Source organism: Amblyomma americanum, chromosome 11, assembly GCF_052857255.1.
Source record: "Amblyomma americanum isolate KBUSLIRL-KWMA chromosome 11, ASM5285725v1, whole genome shotgun sequence".
In the NCBI taxonomy this organism is placed as follows: Eukaryota; Metazoa; Arthropoda; class Arachnida; order Ixodida; family Ixodidae; genus Amblyomma; species Amblyomma americanum.
In genome coordinates, this window is record NC_135507.1 from 25,814,560 (window position 1) to 25,838,055 (window position 23,496).

Consider the following 23,496-nt stretch of genomic DNA (forward strand, 5'->3'; position numbering starts at 1 on the left):
TTTATTTTTCTTTTTATCTGGTTCCTTTCTTCATGCACCAGCTGCCGCTAGGGTTACTATTTTCCTTTTTCCCAATTTAAATTTGTTAAGCGCAATACAGTCGCCACAAATGTGGAAGAAATCTGTCCCTTGCACTTTCTTAAAGGAAAGGATAATTCGAAGTGTGCGATGCCCCCCTTTTTTGTCGACACTTTGTTCAGGTGGCATCTTCCTGCTTCTTACCTTTGTCCCTCCCCCCTTCCTCTCATTCACTTTGGTGACTTTGACGGCGCCTTGCTGATTCATCCTGGTGGCGTCGGTGGTGTGCAGGGAGCCGCACGCGCGGTTTTACGGCGCCCAGATTGTGCTGGCGTTCCAGTACCTGCACTCCCTAGACCTCATCTACCGGGACTTGAAGCCCGAGAACCTGCTGATTGACCACACAGGATACATCAAGGTCAGCCTGCCTCCCAGCACCATCTTTGGTGGGAGCACACGTAACAGCACCACATATACGATCACAAGCAGAAAGACAGACTAATGGTTATCTGTGTCTTTCCACCTTTGGTTGTCTCTGTGGCTATTTTCTGTCTGCTTACTATAATGAATCCGTTAATTGCCTAACAACCAGTATTGCTTGGTGGAAGTGTTCTGAATAGGCAATGGAGATGCCGGTTTGCCTTTTCGTGTTACGAAGTTAGTGGAAATGAACAGTCCAATCTCAGCATCGTCCGATGCAGACTCTCTGTTCCTGGCAATAGTGGGCACTGTAGCTTAACCGATTTCTTTCAAAACTGTTGGGTCAATGCCCACGAAAAGCTGGTCTGCATTATCAAAGTCGTCTAACTGAGGGCCTGTGGTTTTGAACACTTCTATGACAAGCTGTTGGATGGATGTTAGATACTTGTCTGATAGATGGCAGCCGTGGTTCTACTTTTTAGAATCTTTGTTTGCTTCAGCTGTTGATATTTTATTTTACTTTTTCCTGGCATACCAAACAGCCATCGCAGGGAGCAAATGCCTGTGCTGCCTTTATAATGAAAAATAGTGGATATTCTCCTTAACAGTGATTGTGTCATGAACTGCAGGAATAAAAAGAACTTTTCAGAGCATCTTTTCTTATTAGCAACAGCAGTGACGACTCTGATGAGGGTGACAGCTAGGAGTGATGTAGAGCCACCAGAAGTAAACTCACACATCCCCAAGAACAGTTCAGCATCCACCAGATTCATAGATATTCCTTTCAAGGTGTAAATAAAATCTTTTGTTCCTAACCTTCAACATTCTTTTTCTAGAAACTTATTAGAGCAAAACAGGCATTTTCAAGCATCTGCGTTCCTTGTAGGAAATTAAAATAGTACGTAAGGCCCGGCAGCACCCGTAAAAAACCTTGAATCGTTGGGTTGATAGGTTGTACTGATATGCAGATTGCTTGATCTATGTTTTTATTGTCATTGCGTGGTTTTTCAAATTATTATTTATTACATGTTGTCCGCAGGTTACAGATTTTGGCTTTGCCAAGCGAGTCCGAGGACGGACTTGGACCTTGTGTGGTACGCCTGAATACCTGGCTCCAGAAATCATTCTCAGCAAGGTCAGTTTGTCTTTTACTCTGTTGAGTGTTCTTTTTTGGTTCCACAGCAAATGCTGCATTATAATCTGCTTGTTTTTTTTTAAGAGCTCTGAAGCTAAAGAAAATGTAAATGTGACGTGTTTAGTTTGAGAAGTGTATCAGTGGTGTAGAGGGCACAACATAGATATGTAAAAATTCCGATAAGGCTCATTTCTCCATAATATGAACTTATAGCAGTCTCCTAAGAGGAAGCTGCTCATGCCGCCCGGAGGCACCTCAAAAAATTTTCAGAGCTAGCTGAAGGCTGTTCAAGCATGCAAGCCAAGTCTCGCAAAGCATTGAATTGAAATGGTCACCTGTCAAGCTGAAATGTATGGTATAGGACATAGAAAGGCAAGGAATCACAAGTTGTGGCCTTTTGGAGATCTCATATCTGAAAACCCATGGCATTGGGGCGTTCTTTGAAATCATAAACACTGCCTGTAGCTGTGGTGTGTTTTTGTTTGCAGGGCTACAACAAGGCTGTTGACTGGTGGGCTCTTGGTGTCCTGGTGTATGAAATGGCTGCCGGCTACCCGCCCTTCTTCGCCGACCAGCCAATCCAGATATATGAGAAAATTGTCTCTGGCAAGGTGAGAATGGCGCACAACATTGCACTTCATCCCTGAACCTGGCGTCTTTTTCATGCCACTATTTTAGAAACTGATGTAATCTTTACTAAAAGATGTCTTGCACAGCAAGGATTCCTTGACTGGAATTGCAACTGGAGCTTCTTAAACTGTAATGTATATGTTAAGCAGAGAACAGTCCATATCCTTGCTTCAGTTCTGAATGAAAATGCCCTGTATGCAGCTAGGCACCAAAACTATTTCTGAAGGCAAAAGGATAATATTATTAAAAGATTTCTCTGTGTTATATGACAGTTTTTTCTCTGATTGTTCATATGAGGGTGGATTCTTAGGTTAAAAATGAGCATGAATTCATGTGTGGGAAATAATTTTCTGTGTCGCATGAAAACATCTCTCAACAAACAGCTCAATGCCGATGCCGCCGCTTCACTGAGGACAAAAGTTTGCTTGTTTGAGCATCACCTCGATGCTCCCCAAGTGGTCAGACACACTTACCAGGCTACCGTCATCCTTTTTATGACACTTAGACTTTCAATTATTTTGTTTGCCTTCTTGCTACATTGTTGACTTCGTATCCTTCTTACGACACTTGGACTTTTAATTACTTTGTTTGCCTTCTTGCTACATTGTTCACTTTGTTATAGCAATGGCTTACTACCTATGTGGACATGGGCCACTGGAACTAAGCATTATTGCTAGCCGTATTGTCAGCCTTATTGCTGGTTTGTGCGTGGTAACACCTTGAAAGGGTAATTTTCCTGTTTTGTTAAGTGCAGGCAGCCTTTGGGCAAGTTAAAGAAACAATGCAAAAACTGGCACACAGGACGGATCATCCACGTCTCAAGAGTTGAAATACAGTTTATCGTGACCATGCGCATTTCAAGTGCCTATTTTGGCAGCAACAATAAAAAGCACAACAACAGTATCGGTCAGTTACTGCATAGTAAACGATGAAAGACCAACACTGACTGGGGTTCTTTTGGTGTTTGCACTTTTATGCAATTTAATTTAATCTTGTCTGACTTTTTTTATTTGAGCAAATTAAGTGTTTTGTTCTCTGGTCCACCATCTTCTGTGCTGTTTTGCGCCACGGCACTGCAACGAAAAACCTGAAAGCCTGACACACCATCTTAAAGTGTTCAACTCATTGCCTTGCCTCCAGGTATTCCGGTTCATTGTTGATAATGCGAAAAAAGGAATGCGTGCTGCCCCTAATTTTGCCATTTCAGCCATCTCAGTATAATTCAGTAAACGGGTCCTGGTGCCATGCTCTGTTGTCGCATTCCCTCAGCTGTGGCCACTCTCTGCACTAGAGACATTGTAGTGGTGCTCTCTTTTAATTTTTCGTTTCCCATTCATTGAGCATCTGTTCTTCCTTCACAGTGGCATTAAATACATTGCTCATTCAGCACATAGCACAGGCTATTACGGTGTTTTTTTATTTCAACCAGGTCTGCCTGTTTGTGAAATTCACGTGCTTACTCATTTAGCTTCTTTTTGAAAGCCGAAAAACCACCTTCACACCACACTTCTTTGCGATCCTTTTCAGATTGTGGGCCACTGTGTGAATGTAAGGCACCACTCTGACTCTTTCTTTCTTCTTTCCTTCTTCTTCGACTGCTTCAGGGATCGACCCATTTTTTTCTCTTACGTCCTTGACTTCTGTTTTGGTAGTTAGTGTGTCAGGCTTTTAGGTTTTTCGTTGTTGCGTTGTCGAAGTGCTTTTTGTCTTTGCAATTTGGTGCCAGTGACATGACTGAAATGACTGAATGGTATTCCATTTTTAAGCATTCTTTTGTTGTCAGTGTAGGCATTTATGCTACGTGTACTCGCAGCAGACTTTAGTTACAATTTATACGCTCTAAGTTTGAGCCATTTTGCCTTGTGTGCCAGATTTTCCTGTTGTTTCTGCCATTCTCCACCAATTCACCCACGCTTTAGCCTTAGCTAATATTTTGGCAATTTTAAATGGTAATATTGTGCCAAGTTTAAAGTTGAACATTTGAAAGAAGCTATATAACAGAGGCCTAATGCATTGCAAATACTGTAACATAAAAGTGCCACTTCAAGTCTTTCAGAACAGCATTTCTGGTAGCCTAAATGAACGCATTCACTTCTTCAGGATACGAAACTGCCAGTATTATGCATGGCATCCAAGTGTTGATTGCAGATTCCCAGTGTGGTTGGTACGTCCTATCTAATATGTAAATTGTTTGGTTTAGCATTCCGAAGCAAAATATAGCCTATAAGGGACACTGTAATGGAGGGCTTATATAGCACAGCACCCAGGCATTTTTTATGCTTTGCTTCGCTTTCGAAATACGGCCGTCACGGTCGGGATTGAACCCGCGACCTTGGGATCAACAGCTGAACACCGAAGTCACGTGATCCACTACGGTGGTTTATATGGTAATGTCTGCAGACCATGATTCTCACCTCATACAGAGATGGCTTTCAGTCATTTGACCTGTATCAAAAATCTAAAGTCAGTTGCAGTTATTCGCAGTTTGAAGTAAATTATTAAGAATTTTAATGAAGTCTGAACTAACGTTTGATTGACAACTGTCATTACTGTGCTTGAAAGCAGACACTGTGCAAAAAAATCTTGTAATGTTAATATGCTCTGCAAATATTGGCCGGCGTGGCCTTTTCTGTGCAGAGAATTGTTCTTGATGCTAAATGACACTTTCTGTTCCTGACCGTGACATTTTGTGGATATTTTGTCCAGCAGTCAAACACTGCCACCAGTTGTCATGAATACAGCAGTGCGCTTCGAGGAGGCCCATTTCAAGTAAACTGTCTAAACTGTCTGTCATTTCAGGCCCTATAAGCTGAACAAAAAGTGTTTTTTTATTCGCCTTGAGAAGAACTAAAGCACTGGCAATACATATAATTCTCCCCACCTTGAATTACCCTTTGTTTGTCATAATAGGCTTGAAGCATCACGCTTTTCTGAAGAAAAAAAAAGCACTGACACCTGTCAGAACTTCAGACAGTCAAAACTAGAAGAAAAGAATTAACAGTAGTCTTCATTATATGAGAAGTGGACTCTGGATGATGACGAAGCAGTGAAAAATACCTGCAGGTTTTCAAGAAAGCCTTGAGATTTCATAGACATTTGAAATATTCAAAGATGTCCACTAGGGCACCTTAATAGATATTGATGGATACTCAAACTTGCATTTTGGTTTGGGCTGTACTGATTCATAAGCATGAGTTTTGTTTTGATCGAATACTGGAAGTATGCAAATATTCTATAGTTTGAATAGGAATTTCAGGTATTACAATTAGATGTTTGTACACAATTTTTAAGCCCTATGCATTTCAAATATTCAAAAGGTTGCGGGAATTTGAGGCAAATGAAATATCCAAAAATGCATTGATGTGCCTTAATTTTCTTTTTAGCAAACAAGGCTTGGTGAGATCCAGTAACACAAGTAACAAAGCAACTGTGCAGGTAGTGACTGCTGATCCGGATCATGAGAGGGAAATAACTAGAAGAATAAGAATGGGGTGGACCGAATATGGCAGGTTCTTTCATATCATGAATGGCATTTTACCAATATCTCTCAAAAAGAAAAGTATACAACAGCTATATCATAACATAATGGAGACAAGTTTCGCAGCATGAATAAAACGCACACATACTGCGAAACTTGTCTCCATTATGAACTGCAACCAACTAGCCCAAACCACCGTGTTACTTCAACGTATATCATAACGGCACTCACCTATGGGGCAGAAACGTGGAGGCTAACGAAAAGTATTCAGCTTAAGTTAAGGACAATGCAGCCAGCTAGAAAAATGATAGGTGTAACGTTATTAAGAGACCAGAAGCGGGCAGAGTGGGTGAGGGAACAAACGCGGGTTAATGACATCCTAGTCGGAATGAAGAGGAAGAAATGGGCTTGGGTGATGTGAAGACAAGGTAACCGCTGGTCCTTAAGGATGACGCAGTGGATTCCAAGAGAAGGCAAGCGTAGCGGGGGGCAGCAGAAGATTAGGTGGGTGGATGAGATTAAGAAGTTTACGGGGATATGGTGGCCGCAGCTGGCAAAGGACAGGGTTGATTGGAGAGACATGGGAGAAGCCTTTGCCTTGCAGTGGGCGTAGTCAGGCTGATGATGATGATGATGGTGGCAACGTCCTGTAGGTTGTGTAGTGGTGGAAAGACCAGTGACTCTGCATTCGATTTTGTAACGCATCTACCACTATTGTTGTGGAAGACATACACAATTGTGGTGAGCTGCCGACGAAGTGGAGGTGCATGGCTTCAAGGATATTTAGAAATGCTTCGCTGAGAATGCTGGGATTGATGTAGAGTGCACAAGGTGTGCTGCTGCAATGTATGGTGTCCGCCATACCTTGTGTGTCACCTGTGAGCAGGTAAGCTGCGAGGTATGGAACTTTGGAATGTCGTTGAATATTGCTGTTTTGAGGGGAACCTTTGACAGGAACTCTTGCAATCATATGCCGTAGAACTGTGTGCTTGTGCCACTTGTGTTGGCGACACGCTGAGGAAAGTGAAAGTTGATATAAATTGGTCCTCTAAAGACAGCAGCTCCACTGCTGCCTTGACCAGCAATATGTAGCAGTTATATGAAAGTCAGCTGCTCTCATCTTGCTCCGACCTACAATGCTGGTCATGCTGAACTCTTCAAATGGCTGTTAACCATAGTGCTGGTATCATTGCCACTATGCTCCATGAAATAGTGATTGTAGCAACAGTTAACAGCTGCATTTTGTGTGTAGTGGATATGGAGCCTCTGACTTGAGAAGCCGTATATTGGTACACATACTTGTGCACTGCACTTTATTTGAGACATGTCAATGTGGCAGAGCTCGGGTAGCTATACCAGCTGTCTGAGTAGCATCCGAATGAGCCCCCTTATTGGCCAGAGAGATTGGGCGCCCGAACAGAATGCATTTTACTTGGTTATACGGAAGCTTTGTCTTTGACATGACAGCATTTTATGTTTTGTATGCTGTTTTTCTCAGGGCATAGTATAATTTCTTATTGTTGGTAGCTCAATTCTGCAACTTCAAAATGAAACATTTTTTTGCGGGGGCGAGGTGGGGTCTTTACGACTAGGACAAAATTCTCATGAACAGGGCTCTGAGCCCATTTTTCAGCAGCGTTCAATGATCCAACATATGGCATTGGTTTTATGATGAAGTTCAGCTGCCCTGCATAATATGATATTGGATTTGTATTTGAAAAGTTTGATGTCTGCCCACCCTTAATGAACATGAATGTCTACAAGCTCAAATGAAGTGCTATACTTGTGAGTTGTTATAGGCAGTGATGTATTCTTATCAAAAGCGCGAATAGGTTGAGTACAGCCTTTATGCTTATTGTTGGGCTTGTGCCTTGCTCATGTTTTTTTCTGAAGTTCGTTTTCTTGCTAGGGTATGTAATACTATTCCTAGTGTGTAAAAAGCTACATATTGAAAAAATACATATATATGCATCTCTCTTTAGAGGCATGTATTACCAGTAGTCCATGGGGCCTTTGTAAATTTGAAGGTTGTCTTTGGCAGAGGTGCACGTAAGAACTGTATGCCAGGCATTACTAAAGAACCATGGCCCAGGCCGTGGACGGACTTCCAAGCACTTAGTGGTTTAATTGTCGACGAAGGGCTTCTTCATGATCAAGGTTTAACTGTTACCACTGCAGTCACTCCTATGTTTATTGGCATTGGGGGAAGCTTGCTTTTGTTGTAGTACATGCTCTGCTTTTGGCTTTTTTATCATCCTTAGTGCAGCAGAAGTTAACACAAAGCTTTCACCTTTCAATATGTAGGTGGGTGTGGTTGCCAGAACATGACGGAGGGTTGTGACCTGTAGCGGTTTCTCTTGTTTCTTTTTTTAGGGTGCGGCTCTTATGTGCTTGTTCCTTGGTTGGCGGTCAGCTGAGTCATTGGCATTGTAACCAGCAGAGCAAATGAGGAGCACAGCGGAAAATGAAACAAACATATGGCGATATTGAATAGATGGCAAGGGGGAAAGTGATGCAGGAGGGTACAGCGGAAAAATATATGCGTCTCTCTTTAGAGGCATGTATTACCAGTAGTCCATGGGGCCTTTGTAAAGTTGAAGGTTGAAGGGGGGTAAAGCGGAAGAGGATCATACAGAGGGAATTTGGGGAGGTAAGTAGGAAGAAGCATGAGGAAAGCAGAGGAGCAGGGGATGCTGGGAGTAGCAGAGGTGTACCGCCGGTGCCGAGGTTAAGCACCGCCACCATTTGGCACTGCCTGTTCCACGTGCAATTGCGTGTGATTCAAATGCCTCAGCAGCTGCACTCACATTTTGCACTTTTTTTTTCTATTCTTGTATTGCAGCTTACTACAGACAAATTTTGTTTCATTGTTGAAAGACAAATTTATGGAAGTCTTGGTTGAAGGGAAAAAAATTAATCCACGAAGGTGATTCGCAAGCATCAGAGCATAGTATCTTTATAAATATGTGCTGCTGCATCTTTGTTATCATACTGCAGTTTTTTTTTCACTGAGCTAGCATGCAGGCCCCCCAACTGCTGTGTCAAGATTGAGCCCTGCATTTCCTTCACTTGCAGGTCCGCTTCCCATCGCACTTCACATCAGACCTGAAGGACCTGCTGAGGAACCTGCTGCAAGTCGACCTGACCAAGCGCTTTGGCAACCTCAAGAATGGCGTGAATGACATCAAGAACCACCGGTGGTTCGCCACAACTGACTGGATCGCCATCTACAAGAAAGAGGCAAGTCGCCAGAATTGCCCACATTGTCGGTTAAGGCACAAAGGTGTTAGTTGTAGAGTTGAACCTCGCTACAACGAAAATGACGGGGCGTGCGAAAAATTTCATTGAAGCGAAATTTCGTTCAGGCGAAAACAGCCCAAAAACATTGTCAGGTTGGACAACATAGTCCCAAAAATGTCATTTATTTCCAAAGAAGTCGGTCAGTCAGCTTCTTCTGCTTCTTTTTTTTTTTGTCACAAGTGCCGTGGCGCGACTTCCGCACTCAGTGAGCAGTTGCATCGCGACGCCGTCATTGTGAGCACCAATAAATCTGCGGAGCACATCAAATGCTTCCATCACTTTTAGTGCAGTTGGTGGTGCTAAATCCTCTGCGTTGCTGTCATCATCCGATGATGAGTCGCTGTGGCGAACGCCCTCGATTACGGCTTCATCACTCAGCTCCTTGGAAGAAAGGAACTTCCGCTTCCTAGACAAAGTCGCCATGCACGTCCCTATTGCAGCGCACAAGCACAAGCGAAAAAAACTAGGGCAAACGCGCTGCTGCTGTTGCCAGGCTGCTGCGTCCTTTGGCGACATATTGGTTGCGGCTCCGGCTTGGAAGAAAACGGGAGCTTGCACCCACACCTTGTCGCAAGGCAGCCAGCCCGATTATCATCACCACCAAGCAATGGCGGTCTTCATGTGCGTTTGAATGAGTGGATCAATTGGTTCCAGCGAAAGTTTAGTGAAACAAAGCAGCGTGGACCTACGGAAGTACAAAGATGGGCGGCAATATGCTTCTCTTACTGTAAGATAAATGTTTAAACTTGGCATAGCAGCTTCACATAGCAAAATTTCGCTGAAGCGGAAACCAGCCCCAAAAATTGTTCGTTGTGATGAGAAATTTGTTTCATTAATTTCTATGGCGAGCTGACGGGGAATTGAATATATTTCGGTGAAGTGAAAATTTCGTTGCAGCGACATTCGTTGTAGCGGGGTTCGACTGTACTTCATTCTGCCTGGGTTAGTGACTACTGCCATCTGTCATATAGATTATTCTGCAGAGGTGGCTTAGGAAGTTCAGAAGAAATAGCATTTTATTTCGGTCAAGTCACTCCTGTGGCAACATTGAGCATGTGCTGTTTATAGGATGCTGATTCTACAGTGTGGAAGAACAAGATGCAGGATTTTGCAGTGTCCTGCATTTCTTCAGAGTTGCTGACTGACCTGAAAAAATGGTCCCAATAATTGAACAGTCTGAAAAAATATACGATTAGATAAGTCTGGGTTTAAAAGAATTGCTAATTTCACCCTGTGTCATGTTGCACCCAGCAGCAATAATATTTGCTTGTGCCGGACTCAGAGTGATATTTTCGTCTCATCTGCATTAAGGTTATCCACACCACACCTCATGTAAGCAATAGCATATAAGTGGCCCACAGCTCATGCAGTGAACCATGCGATGAACCAGTGAGTAGTTCTGTACCAGAATGCTGCAGTGCACATCTCTCCACTGTTCTGTACGTACACCCCTCTCAAAAGTATATGACCCAAGGGGTTTGCTTGTAAGGCCTGCTGCATGCCTCATTATGCATCCTCAGTGACCGTAACCTATCGAAATTGGAATAGCTTTGTGTTCTCAATCCTCCCAAGCTTTGGAGTGATAGACATGCTAGGGAGTCCAACCCCTGCTACAAGGAACGCCACTTCAACGAAATTTTCGCTTCAACAAAATATTTCAGATACCCCGTCAGCTAGCCATAGAGAAAAATGCATGCTGGTTCTCACCACAATGAATTATCTTTTGAGGTGTGTTTCCTCTTCAACGAAATTTTTGTTCAGTGGAGATGGGCTTAACAATTGTTTTACGACAAAACAAGCATAACGTTAACCATCCGTACGTTCATGGCATTTAATTTCACCGAAAACGCTTGCTGGAATCGATGTGTGTCCCATAGTGCGTCGAGTGCGAATGGGTGGCGCCGTTCGATATCGTCCGTCATATCGGATGTCGACCTCGATTAATACATCGCCGTTGATGCGGATGTGGTAGCACACGAAGAGCTAACCGATGAAGCAATAATTGAAGAGGCCCGCCACAACGACTCCTCGTCCGACACTTTTGACGGAGGCTGTACATACTTTGAACAGCTCTGGTTTTTTAGCACTCCTTAATGCGGGGACAGAGCAGGTCTCTCGGAAAACAACTCTCGGAGGTCCAGACTGAAAGAGGGGACACACGGGAAGAGGCAGAAACTTTTAACAGGTGTACAGTTGTCAACCGATTTTTCGTACTCAGCAGGACTCGGAAAATGGTCGAAATAATTGGAACAGTCCAAAAAATCCGTGAACTGAAAAAAAAAAGTGATGGTTGATTAAAATAGTTAGGCCAAATGCGAATTAGATGCGCTAGCACTTTGGCTTTTATTTCGGTTCCAGTGTTCAGATCCAGTTACACAGATGGTGGTTGTTCGGGTAGCGATAATGGGTTAATGTCCATATATGCGGAATTGATCATTCTCTACATTCATAGATTCCTGGGAATCTTCATACCACTCCTGGCGTAATGATGCAGTGGTCAAGCGATGCGCCAATGCCCTTCTATGGCAGGTGCTGCCGTCGGTGGGACTTGGGTTGCTTGGGTTGGGTCCAGATTGCTCCCCAAGCAGCCTCTCATGATTAATTGAGCAACCTCACACAAAACCGGCTTCAGGCGGACAGTCAGACAGAAAAGAAACACAACAGTTAAATGTGGGGAATGGCCACTATACGTTTTAGAGCACTAAAAAGTTTTCCGTGAAAAACTGGCATTAACTTCTCCGAAGTCATGCTTTCGTCAAGTCTGCAACACCTCACATGTATGGCGCAAATGAATGCACGTGCCGCATGAAGCGAGACCATTCTGTTAGCGTGGACAATGACAGTCGTGAAGACGGAGCGAGAGAGACAAGCAAGGAAGTAAGCATAAGCAAGCACCTCTGAATGCACCCGCCATTTGCCATACATTGCAGACGGCACCACTGGCTTCGTCTAAGTTGCGGTAAATGCTGCAGCTATCCCGTTTTCAACGCAGTCACACTCCCATCTTTCGAGGCCACCTCAATTGTAACGAATTATTTTGAGTGGCAGTGATGAAGAAAGAATAGCCAAGCCTATACAGCCATCCGTACATTGCCTCTTTAAATCCAAGGTGATGCCTTTCAAAGCGGCAAAGAACCAGTTGGTTGTGACAGGGATGCCACTCACATCTTTATTTTCTGACTATAAACAAGCTTTCAGTTGAAAAGTGATCTCCATAGTATTTGTGGCATCTGTTTTAGACCGAAAAATCGAACTAATGTGCTCGACAGAGTCCTAAACCTCAGTCATGAATACGTGCATGTACCCAGTGGTCCCGGGTTCGAACCCTAAACCAGGACGAATTGCTCTTCAACTGCGAAGTTTCTGAGAAAGCTGTATAGCTTTTCTCTGTAGCCGTATGGCTGCGCTTGGGTGGATGCCAATGAGTAATTACTCCCTTATTACAAATCTACTCCACCTTGGGGGCTTCCCCTAAAAACATTTGACCAACACTGTTCCCACTTCGAGTTATTGATCAATTCGCTCTTGCCCTACCATAAGCTTGCCGTCCCGGTTAGCTCTGTTGGTAGAGTGACTGTTCAGGGAAGCGGTGGTCCCGGGTTTGAACCCTGGACCAGGATGAATATTTTTTGAACTGTGAAGTTTCTGAGAAAGCTGTATAGCTTTCCTTTGTAGCCATATGGCTGTGCTTGGGTGGATGTCAATTGAGTAATTGCTTCCTTATTACATATTTACTCCACCTTGGGGGCTTCCCCTAAAAACATTTGACGCACATGTGCCTATGAGATGCACGACGGTTCCTCAGTGCAGTCCAAAATATCGCGCAAGTCCGAATTATTGGAGTCCGAAAAGTTGGGCTACTGTATCGGTCTTGTGAGATTCACATGTATTTCAGTGAGCCAAGACTTGCAATTTAGTGCACGAGCATATGCAACAGTTAATTTGAATGGCACACACAGCTGATTTGCCCTGGCTAGCAAACCACTGCAGCGTAGTGCCTCACCTCTAGCCCAGTAGCGAGCGGCTGCGCATCGCAAACCGTGACAGCCAGTCATGTGACTCCTTGATCTCATGGTTAATGGTTATCGTAGTGCTGCTCACGTGCACATGTGCCTTGCCGTTATCGACCCTGACCATCTGCCATCGGTGCGCACATGCACTACTGACATTTCTCTGTCACCATCATGCATTTAAAGCAGGACACCAATCCTGGCATTCATTGCTTCACTTTATGTGATGCGCACTTATAATGGCAGAAGGCTAGTTTATTTTGCCAGCCAGAAAAAATTAGTGGCTTAGTGGCATCGATGAGGTGGCAGTACATGATGGACGCCACTACAGCAGTGCTGAATGAACGCACACGTGGGAAGAGGCCTAGTGAACATTGACTTAGCCCCTCCACTATGTGGCCATCCACTCAGTGCAGCACATTAGGTCCTCCTTCTCATCAGTCTTTCACTCGTTTGAATAGTGCATAGGTGATGAACGCATTTTCAGCCCCTCTGTACTTCGAATTATCAAGACTCGACTATATAAGTCATTCGAGTGCTGTCTATACTCTTGTGAGGCCTGCACCCCGTAACCTGACAGCTGGAATTTTGAAAAAAATTAAGCCACTCCTAAGGACTGCATTATATCTATACTTTTTTTCATCTGGCACATTCAGCCATAAGCTGCACAACAGCAACAGCTGTTTGCGACATTCTGTACGACCATTACAAAAGTCGTTTCTTTATGCTCAGCCTGCACTTATGTACTATGTCTTGTGTGCTGGGCATTCATGTCAGAAAAGACAAAATGTTATCAGAATTATCGGCTGCTGCGCAAAAGCGGTAGCATCCTTGCTCGCTCTGTGTCGCTAGGCCTAGCATGCTTCTCATCACAGCCGCATCAGAAGGTGCTTTGAAACTAGCCATCACTTATTAATTAAATGTAACCTTGTTACCAGTTTACCATCATGCAATAACCTCACTTCAAAATGAAGGTACAACTGATTTTTGTGCTGCCTGCAGCAGAAAATTGAGTGGAAAAGGAGGCCTGGCAGAAGCCTCATTGTATTGATGGCTGCAGGTCGTACCTGTGGAGCACCGTTCCATTTATCAGGACTGTGGCTAAATTGTCCTTGCAATCAGTTGAGTGTTGATCGCAACTCTTGTGCGAACATGTTTCCATCCCATATTCGGAATAACATTGGATGACGTCTGCCAGTAAGGTGATCCACCAGTCTGATTCTGGGCGCTTGTGTGTATATCCGTTAGTCATGAGATTCAGACAATGTATTATCTCTCTATGAAGTGTTCACCAGCCGCATGTTGCTTTGTCGTAAAAAGTGTGTTGCTGCATAAATGGGGGTCGTATAATCAGGGCTCCGCTGTAGTTTGTAAAATTTTAGAGTAATGTCAGTTCCATGTAAGGGAAAAATTCCTGTCAGAACCGCAGAAAAAATTTGCAGTCCTTGCACGAGTGTACAAGGCATATTATGTATATTTGTCTTAGATGGGGGACAGTTCCTCAGAACATTATACCTATGTGTTGCCATTAATGCAGCCTTTACTGCATCTAAAGGGACACTGAGGACGAATGAAAGTTGACTTGTGCCACTAGATTACTGCATTTTAAAAACAGACCCTAGCTTCACTTAAAAATGGAGCTTTTGTAAGCCAGAAAAGGCAAAAAAAAATGACCGGGGCACTTACGGAACTTATGCAGGAAGTAATGCAAAAGCAATGCAAAAGCATTGCAATTGTATTCCAATTCTGTTCCGATCCTATTTCAATTCTATTCCAATTTCTATTTATATTCTGTTCTAATTCTATTCTATTACTTAGTCGTTGGTATAGTAAGTACTAGTGCTGACTATTACTGGTTACCATTTCGCATTTTTCTGCCTTTGATGATGTCGCACCATTTCGATGAATCGTGAGTTTTGTAACGCAGCCACATTTAGGGCAGCACCGTGTTTTCGTGTCATTGAGCCCCCTAATGCTCTCGCATTAATTAAATACAGGTGTTGCCATCATCGGCTGATTTCACAAGTGAACTATGTGCCGATGTGATTTTTTAGGCGTGGGTTCCGAAGACCATGCTACACCACCATTCACTTCAAAACGATGGTGACAGTATCTTTCCTGGTCATGAATTTGAACGGAAGGGGGGATATATGAAATACAATTTTATCAGCGATAAATGCACCTTTTTCTGCCAGACAGATTTCATCATACCTAGAAAGAGCTATAGAATCGATTTTTACTTAGAACAAATATTGAATGGAGCTGTCCTCAATGTCTTTTTAAACTATGCTGCTGGTACTGTTGGTGTGTGCTGTGGCAGTTATGCCAAAGGTAAACATGGGGTAAGGCATTTGTTGCACGATAACCAGCAAGTTGTTTTAACAAATGGAGTACTTGTAGGCTACGTGACCCAAGTTGTGGAAAGTAGAATATTGAAAACGATAGGGAGAAAAGGCTGGAAAGACACAAGCTTCTGAGTAGCACTTGGGAGTTGTGCTGGCTTGCACCAGAGGCCGCATTTCCAGGCGAAAGCGCACACCATGATCATGCAGTGTGTCAGCACCATATCATAGCAAACATTATTCACAGTGCTGCCATGAGCATTGATTAGTGATGTCATGCGAAGCATTTTAGTATTGCAGCCACCATATTCAGTTCACTCAAAATTGGTGCATTCAGTCCAAGTCATTTGCCATATTAATTTCAGCATGGCAGACTGCTGCATTGGAGTTTCATGGTCTCAGTATGTCGCTGATTTTGGAATAATTAGCGGGTCCAGTGTGCTGAAACTTCTAAAATAGAATAATGAGCTCCGTTATTACTTACTGCAGTGCAAAACTGCAGTATGTCAAACTACGATATTGGCCAACTTGCAATGGACATATATTTAGTATGAATGAAGTATATGTGACAGTAACGGCGCATACCCTAGTTTCTGGTAGAAGGAATGACTGTGAACAGGACACGTGGCTGCAGCAAATGCACAGGGGCCACATACTGTGTGTGGGAACACGGTACATGAAAGTGAACATGAACATACGTGAATGGTACGCGACCACCAGGATTCGAGCGGATTTTGTTTTCCTTTTTCTTGCGATGAATGTTGGGTGTGGGTTGCACTTACTCATTGAAAATATGAGAAGAAAAGGAAGTCTACTGCACTTGCGCTCCCTTGCACATGCTTCGAGGGCGAGGAGTTTCCTGGTGGTCACTGTGCCAGCTGTCCTCTCCATCAAACAGTTCATGCTTGCTCAGTTTCTTTTTTGTTGGGCGATAAACGTAGAGAACGTAGTGCGCCTCAGCTGAATTACAAGAGGCGACGTAGTCTCATTCTCTGCTGAGAGACATTTTGTGCGGTGCACACCAGTCAGTTCATTTTCTTGAAAGCAATTCGTTTGAAAATTTTCGCAACTATATTAAATCGGCATGGTAGCTAGGCCTGAAGCTGACAGGCGATTCTGTTGCGCAAAAACTTTTGATATCCAGTACCTTAGCAGCCACAGCCCATAAAATTCTGATGTCAAAAGCACTTTCTCTTGAGATCAGTGCAGAGCACACCAAGTGATGAACCTACCTTTTACTGGGCTCGAAATTAGCCTCTTGTTAGTCAGAGCTGATAGAATGGGATGTTTTGTGTGTAAGTTGTGTTATATTATGTTGGGTTTTACGGCGCCTAGGCAGCTGTGGCCGTCATGCGCCAAACTGAAAGTTTAAGTTTTCTGTGTGAAAGCTCTCTGTCGCACCTGTACGCAAAATCGGCAGGCTCTTTCTAGAGGCGATATAGTGGTCACTACTCAGCAGAGACAATGCCATGATAGAAATCAAGTGTTGCAGTTTGCACATTACATTTACATGCAGTTAAAAAGCAGTTTTCTCCTGCTTGACCATTGTCTCTGGGACTTAAATGCCAGGCAGATCAGCTTGTTTCAGTAAGCCAAGCCCTCTCCTATTACCTATCTTGCTTTCTCTCATTTGCTGGTGTTCGCTAGAGTGCCCTATCGGGTGCCCAAACCTTGAATGGAATTTTTTTTGCGAGGTGCAGTTTATAAAGGAGCATTATGCTGCCGTGTCAGCAGCCTGCACTGTTACGTAAGCCACAGTCCACATAAGTGGCAGCATATCATATCGAATCAGCAAACCGGGAAGTCCAAACGGGTCCCGTTGCAAAGTGAGCATTGCGGCTAATAGAGGGGTGTTGACTCGTCGCATGCTGTGCCTAAACAGCCTGGTGGCCTGACATCTTAGCACCTGACAGCAATTACGTATCATCCCATTTTGATGTCATCTGAGCTCTTAAGCTGCAGCAGCGACATTTTGAAAACAAGGCTCTGTTTCTAAATACTGAGGTAACGCATATCACACCCATAGGCATGCCCAGATGAGGGGCAACGGGGCAGTGGCCTCCCTAATAGGCATGGGTGAGACGTGAACAGGTGCTACTATGAACATTGGCCCCCGAATATGAAGAGGCCTGCGCCACATGAATAGAATTGCTTTGAGTACTTCTTGCCTTCATGATAGGGAAACAACTGCTTACTCACTTGTGATCCATGTTTAATATCAATAAATAAAAACATTGTTTTTGCATGACATCATTGCTCATGGTCATCTGTGTTGTTGCAGGTTGAGGCCCCATTCGTGCCGAAATGCAAGGGTCCCGGCGACACGAGCAACTTTGACGAGTACGAGGAGGAAGCCCTGCGCATATCGTCGACAGAAAAGTGTGCCAGGGAGTTTGCCGAATTCTAGGTCGGGTGGCGCACCACGGAGAGAGAGAGAGAACCGGGGAGCCGACTGGGGAAGGCCCTTCCTCCTTTTTGTCTGCGGGCAGTGCAAGAACCACCCGTGGCATCACAGTGGCCGCCGTGCGTCTCCCCGAAGGGCCCATGCCCCAACGGCGGGCGGAATCGGGGCACTCGCGAGAGCCGTGACGTCCACTGCGCTTGCGCGGGCTTTCTTGACCGATGATAAACCGGCGCTGGGCCGACCTTTGGCAGCCGTGACTCGTGTGTACCCTGGACTGTTCTGTCAGGCTGCTTGTTACTCCACACCCCTTCTCACGACCCTCGCAGCAGTCTCCTCGTTGGCTCTCCCAGGCGCGTGCGTGTGTTGGTTTGTGTCCTGTCGGGTGCCCCCCCCCCCCCCCTTTTCTCCTTTTTCTGTTTCTCATCATTTCTCTCGTGCTGCCTGTCCCGCATGCGGCTTCCAGCAAAGCGCTAGTAAAGAGTTTTGAACACTGGCTGGCCAATGCTGGGTGCGCGCTACCACGTGGGGCTTCGGGAATGCACCTTGGGCAGTCAGCGGGAGACCATGGGAATGCACCACAGACAGTGACTGGGAGAACTTATTCTCACCGTGGAACAAAGCTCCTGGACAGTTTCTGCAGTGCCTTTGGGCAGCAGGGAGAATGGCTTTCTAATGTCCAAGAAAGTGGACTAGCCACAGGCTTTCTCATGCTTGGAGGTGCAACCTAACGCAGCTCTGCGAGCACCAACCTTTGGTGTGGTTGCCAGGGAACTTTGCTTCTGCCGTGAAAGAGGCTTCCCCAAGGTCTCCCGAATGTGCACACACACACTTGACTGGGGAAAACTCTTCCCCACGTTTCTCACACCGCTGGCGCCAGCTCTCTTCACAGTCCTGCCTTTGGCACTGTTTCCACTTGTATAGCGAGAAACCACTACTGTTGCTGCTTTTCTTTCTTTCTCTCCTAGGCATTACTATAGCTGCAAAGAAAGAGGCGTATTTTGGGGAAGAGAAAAGAAGTATGGGAGCCTGTCCTCGTGTTTTACCTATAGGGCCAGGCGCTTGCATGTAACAGTGACTATACTCTTTATAGGCAGCCACTGAGCTTCTGAGAGGCAAATGAGGGATAATTAAAAAGCGATATAAGAGTTGTTTCCAAATGTCTGTATGTGTGCGTGCATGCGTAAATAGTTTCTTGTGATGATATCCGCATTCTTTATTTCTCCTTTTTCCCTCAATTTTCTGTCGGTGCACAAGTCCGGTTTTTTGCAGTGCCACACGCATACTCTACAATTCTCTGCCTGAAACTGTGGCCACGAATAACTGATCCGCCTGTGTCCTGAAGCAGCTTCGTCCTAGGCTATGGTTTGGGTCTGGATTGAGCAATCATTTGGAGGCTGGTCTCGTCACCGCATTTTTTTCGCCCGACTTTGTGGTTTTGGTAGGTTGCGAGTGCAAAGTTATAAACACCGTCTTCTCCTTCTTCACCCAGCCACATGGCATTGCTTCGCGGATTGGCTGCACTGGCTTGGTGCACTTTTCTTCTCTGGGCACGCTGTTCTCCTCGGTTGTCAACTCGGAGCCCTTCCCCATTTCGTTCGGTGCGAAGAATCCATCAGTGACCACCACACCTGTTCTTCTTGGTACACTGCCAAGTCACAGGCCTCCCCCCCCTCCCCACACAGGAGTACAAGAGCTCTCGCAGTTTTACGAAGTTAGGCAGGCTTTTCAGTTTGCCGTTTGCAAGTCTCCTAGCATTCTTAAGGCATGTGCACTGCTAAGCCTTCCCACCGGGTGTAATGTCTTGTCTGCCAAATAGCAGTGCATATGGATAGATAGCGGAAAGAAAAAGAACCTGCTTGTGCAAATGCATGCCAGCCCTTGTACAACTTGCTTTCGTAGCTAAGTGCGCCGACACTTGGTTTTTAGGCTGGGCTTGGTTCGTCGCGTATACCACAGACATGAGGGGGTTATGCCTGGTGTCGGCGCAAACTGCGGCTGGTCATTGCGACACTGTACTGCGTTATGTCGGAGCGTGAACAAGCTTGGAGTGGGTTTCAGGGCTGACAATGTGTGGGTGTGCCATTCGTCGTACCGGTGTTCTTGTTTTCGCACGCAACTTGTAGGCGGCACACACATTTGCAAAGCATCACTGGCGGGAGTTGCCCGCAACCTTTGGTGTCGCGCTGCCTGTTCTTCCATGTCTGTTGTTTTGTTTCGACTGCTTCTCTGCTCGCGTTTTGCGGATCCTGTGCTCCTCCTGGCCAGGGGTTTTTCTCTTCGGATCTAATTCGTGTTTTAGCTGGAAAGCTCTTGCACGCCCTTTCCTTTCATCGCCCCTTTGGTGGCCACGTCTGTAAATACAGGGATGTATCTGTTTGGTATATGCAATACTAACTACAAAGGCTTTTCCTGCTTCCCCATTTCAAGACATTCATTTCTTTTTTATTGTTCCCAGCTTCCTCTGCATGTTCTTTGGGTTGTTTCATGCCAGTAGGACTGACTAGCTTTTTTGGTCTTGTGGGGTCGCAGTTCTCCCCCCGTGTAACTGACAAGCCAAATGCACATGCCCAGGTCTCTTTTCTGCGTGAAGTCAGTTTATGGAATGACGGCACTGTTAGGTGTGTGTTTGTTTTACCAGAATGCCAGAAGCGTGCGCAAGAAAGTGGTCGGCCTTTCTTGTGTGGAAACCCTGGGCCATTTTTTTTTCTGCGCTGCTCTCTTCTCTCTTTTTTTTTTTTCTTCCAACCTCCTTTTGTAGGTCTTTAAGCGTGTCTCGTGGCTGTTGAGTGTCATGCCCAACCCTTTGCATACTCACTCGGAGAGCGAAAAAACTGTACATGCAAGAAACGAGTCGTTTTGTCTGCAGTTCATCTGTTCTTCCCCTAACCCTACTCTGATCATGATGCTGTCCCTTTGTCTACACCCCTCCCCACATTTCAGGCTGCTGTTTCTAGACAGGCCATGTTTTTTCCACTTCTTTCTAGCAATCTTATTTCTTCACATAGGGTACTGCTCCAAAATCTGAATGTCACTGGTATTGTTCTTATGTTGCTCAAGAACACATCTGCAATATCTTACGGCAGCATATTTGCAATATTTTCATATGTGCGTTTTTCTTTTCTCCATCTCGTGTAGTTTTATGTTTCCATACCTTATACTTTCATGGTGTTGAAAAAAAAAAATGAAAACCCTGCTGCAAGCAAGCTTAGTCCCATTGTGCGGATATTTTTTTCCTAAAGCTTGTTTCATTTCAGATGAAAACATTTTCTCCCGGTGTATTTTGTATGCGTTTTCAGTGTTGTTTTGTGTTTTTGTTGCCAAGCTCTCTTCTATCTCGTTTTCTTCACGAAGCGAGCTATGACATTTGCATGATGACCTGGAATGAGCTTCTCCCGTCTGTTGTTTTATTGTCTGGCGGGTGAAGTAGCAAACTGCAGTATTCTTGTGGGCGCAATTGGTGGCATTGCAGCAAGCTCCCCAGAGTTGGTTTTTCGGACTGTACATTAGTATGGCTAACTTCTGTATGCTTCTTGAAAAGACTATTAGGTTTGTGGCTAAGGAAGGCAATGGTTTAGGAAGGAGGAGTTACTTGAGCGAACACTAATTCTCGGCTTTTAGTTGTTCTCAAATGTTTTAATTTTTAATTGCATGACGTTGTCACTGATTGAACAGACAGGAGGGGTGAGACCATGTGTTTTAGTTGTTGCTTTCTCTCAGTGTTGCTTCATCTTAGGTCATCTCGTCTCATAACTATTTCCTTTTTAGCCCCCTTTCTACAGCCAGCCCCACATCCTCCTTTATTCCTGTCGTCCCCACTGGTTCCGATGTGATCGTGTCCCACACTTGCGAGAACTTAGCAAGAGTTTGTTTTTTGATGTTTGCCTCGAGGTGTCTTTTTATCTAGTCCAGCTCACAGATTGATATGTATACAAACACACACACACAAACTGAGGATATCACAGAGAGAGCAGTTCAAAGATCACTACGAAGCTTAACTATTCCCTTCCCCTCCCACCCCCCTTGTTTTTTTCTGTGCGTTCAGTTCTTTTTTTTCTCCTCCCTGACCGCCCCATACCCATGTCATGATGTCTGCTCTCCCGGATCCTAGTTCTGCGATCCCCCATGCTGTCATTCGTTGCTTGCAAATTTTAGCCTTGTATATTTGTTAACTTGTGGTTGGAGCTGTTCTTGTATTAAAAGTTGTTATACTAAATACACGTTCTCGTGCTCTCTTGTGAACCAAAAATGGAGGCGGTGGTGCCTGAACCCTGCCCCTGTGTAGTTGGTGAGTGTGCAGGCATGTGGTAATGTGTAGGATGCTGTGAAGCTATGATCTGCCGAATGGTTGAGTTGAAGGCATGTGCTGAGACTGCAAGGTAAGTTCTCGTAAACTGCATTTTTTACAGAATCTCACCATAAGAATGTGAACTAGGTACCAATGGAGTTACAATTTCATATCAAGTGATAGTTTCTTGAAAACTAACAATATGTATGTACCATGGAGTTTTGCACCATCACTCTACTGAATTTTTTATAGAGTGCATTGTTTTTTCAGTGCTACTCAAGCTGATGCAGTTTTCTTTGACCTGAAATGTGCTCCGTAACTGGACAGCAGACATACTGCAGTACTGTACTGTAGTACAGCACTGAAAGTTGAAATTTTTTGCTTGCAAATGTTAAGCAGCTTGAATTCTTTGGCTATTGAGAGTCTTCAACATTGTTTGTGTTTCAGCTGTTTCATTTGCACCCCTGTAATTGCTCCTTTTTTCGGCAGCAGAATAATCCGAGCAATTTAGATATCAGGATGCATATAAAATCCAAACATTTGTTTTTGTGCATGTCTGTTTCTGGCATCTGCAGGTAGGCTGCCCACAAGTCCTTGAATATGCATTCCTGGATGCATTATGGATATCCACATTCTCAAATGCGAAGTTTACACTTCTCGCATTAATTCTCATGATTGACAAACAACAGCAGCGCCAGTTTTTGCTTTAGCTAACTGTGAAATTGGTTGAGCGAGCTTAAAACTGTGAGGGAGTCTACACACTTGAGCAGTGACTGTGAATGTCTGGCTCACACCCATTTGTGTCGGGGTTCGCAGTGTTTTGAACATGCCATATATGCCTACACAGCAGACACTAGTGTGTGATTTCAGATAGGCTCATGCTGGCTGGTTGATATCTTTGATTTAGCACTTGATATTGTTATGCCATCTGATTCTGTGAATAACGATTCTGCAGTTGTGTGGAAAAATATTACTAAACAGAAAAAATTCACAGTTTGGACTCCCAGGCTTGTGCACACTCCTGTGTCTGCCAACTTTGGTTATGAATAACAATATATTGAGGCAATCCATGAAAATTTTTACTTGATATATTTGTTTGCCCTAATTCATCCAGTTAATTTTGTTGATCTAGGTTTTTTTCCTGAAATTTTGCACACTTTGTGCAGGCAAAGTTTTCTTGCTAATTTAGGTGTTCGTTTTAAGAAAAGGCAATAACTGTTAACATTTAATGTTGCCTTATATTCATAACTTGTCTACTAAACAGTCTAAGATTACGCGACATATCACGGATAAGAAAATCTTCGTGCAAACTTAAAATGAACGTCCAAACTCTGGTGTCCAGTCGACTACAGCCTCGGACGTTTAGACGTACGCAGATCACGCCGCCCAGACCACTCCCCAAGGACTCCCTTGGGTGTCCAGTGAACTACGATTCCGAATGTTTCGGACATCTGCTGGTCGTCGGTACATAACC

General features: G+C 44.4%; 1 protein-coding gene across 11 annotated transcripts in view; it reads left to right on the forward strand.

Moving 5' to 3' along the window:
• Pka-C1 (Protein kinase, cAMP-dependent, catalytic subunit 1) overlaps window positions 1-21,952 on the forward strand; it is a 177,866-nt gene extending 155,914 nt beyond the window's left edge. For all 11 annotated transcript variants that reach the window (XM_077644479.1, XM_077644475.1, XM_077644480.1 and 8 more), the window contains 5 exons: window positions 310-436; window positions 1,478-1,573; window positions 2,062-2,184; window positions 8,757-8,921; window positions 17,615-21,952. In XM_077644479.1, coding sequence (XP_077500605.1) covers window positions 310-436; window positions 1,478-1,573; window positions 2,062-2,184; window positions 8,757-8,921; window positions 17,615-17,740 — 637 coding nt within the window. In that variant the 3' untranslated portion in view covers window positions 17,741-21,952. The remainder of the gene's footprint in view (window positions 1-309; window positions 437-1,477; window positions 1,574-2,061; window positions 2,185-8,756; window positions 8,922-17,614) is intronic.
• The last annotated feature ends 1,544 nt before the right edge of the window (window positions 21,953-23,496 follow it).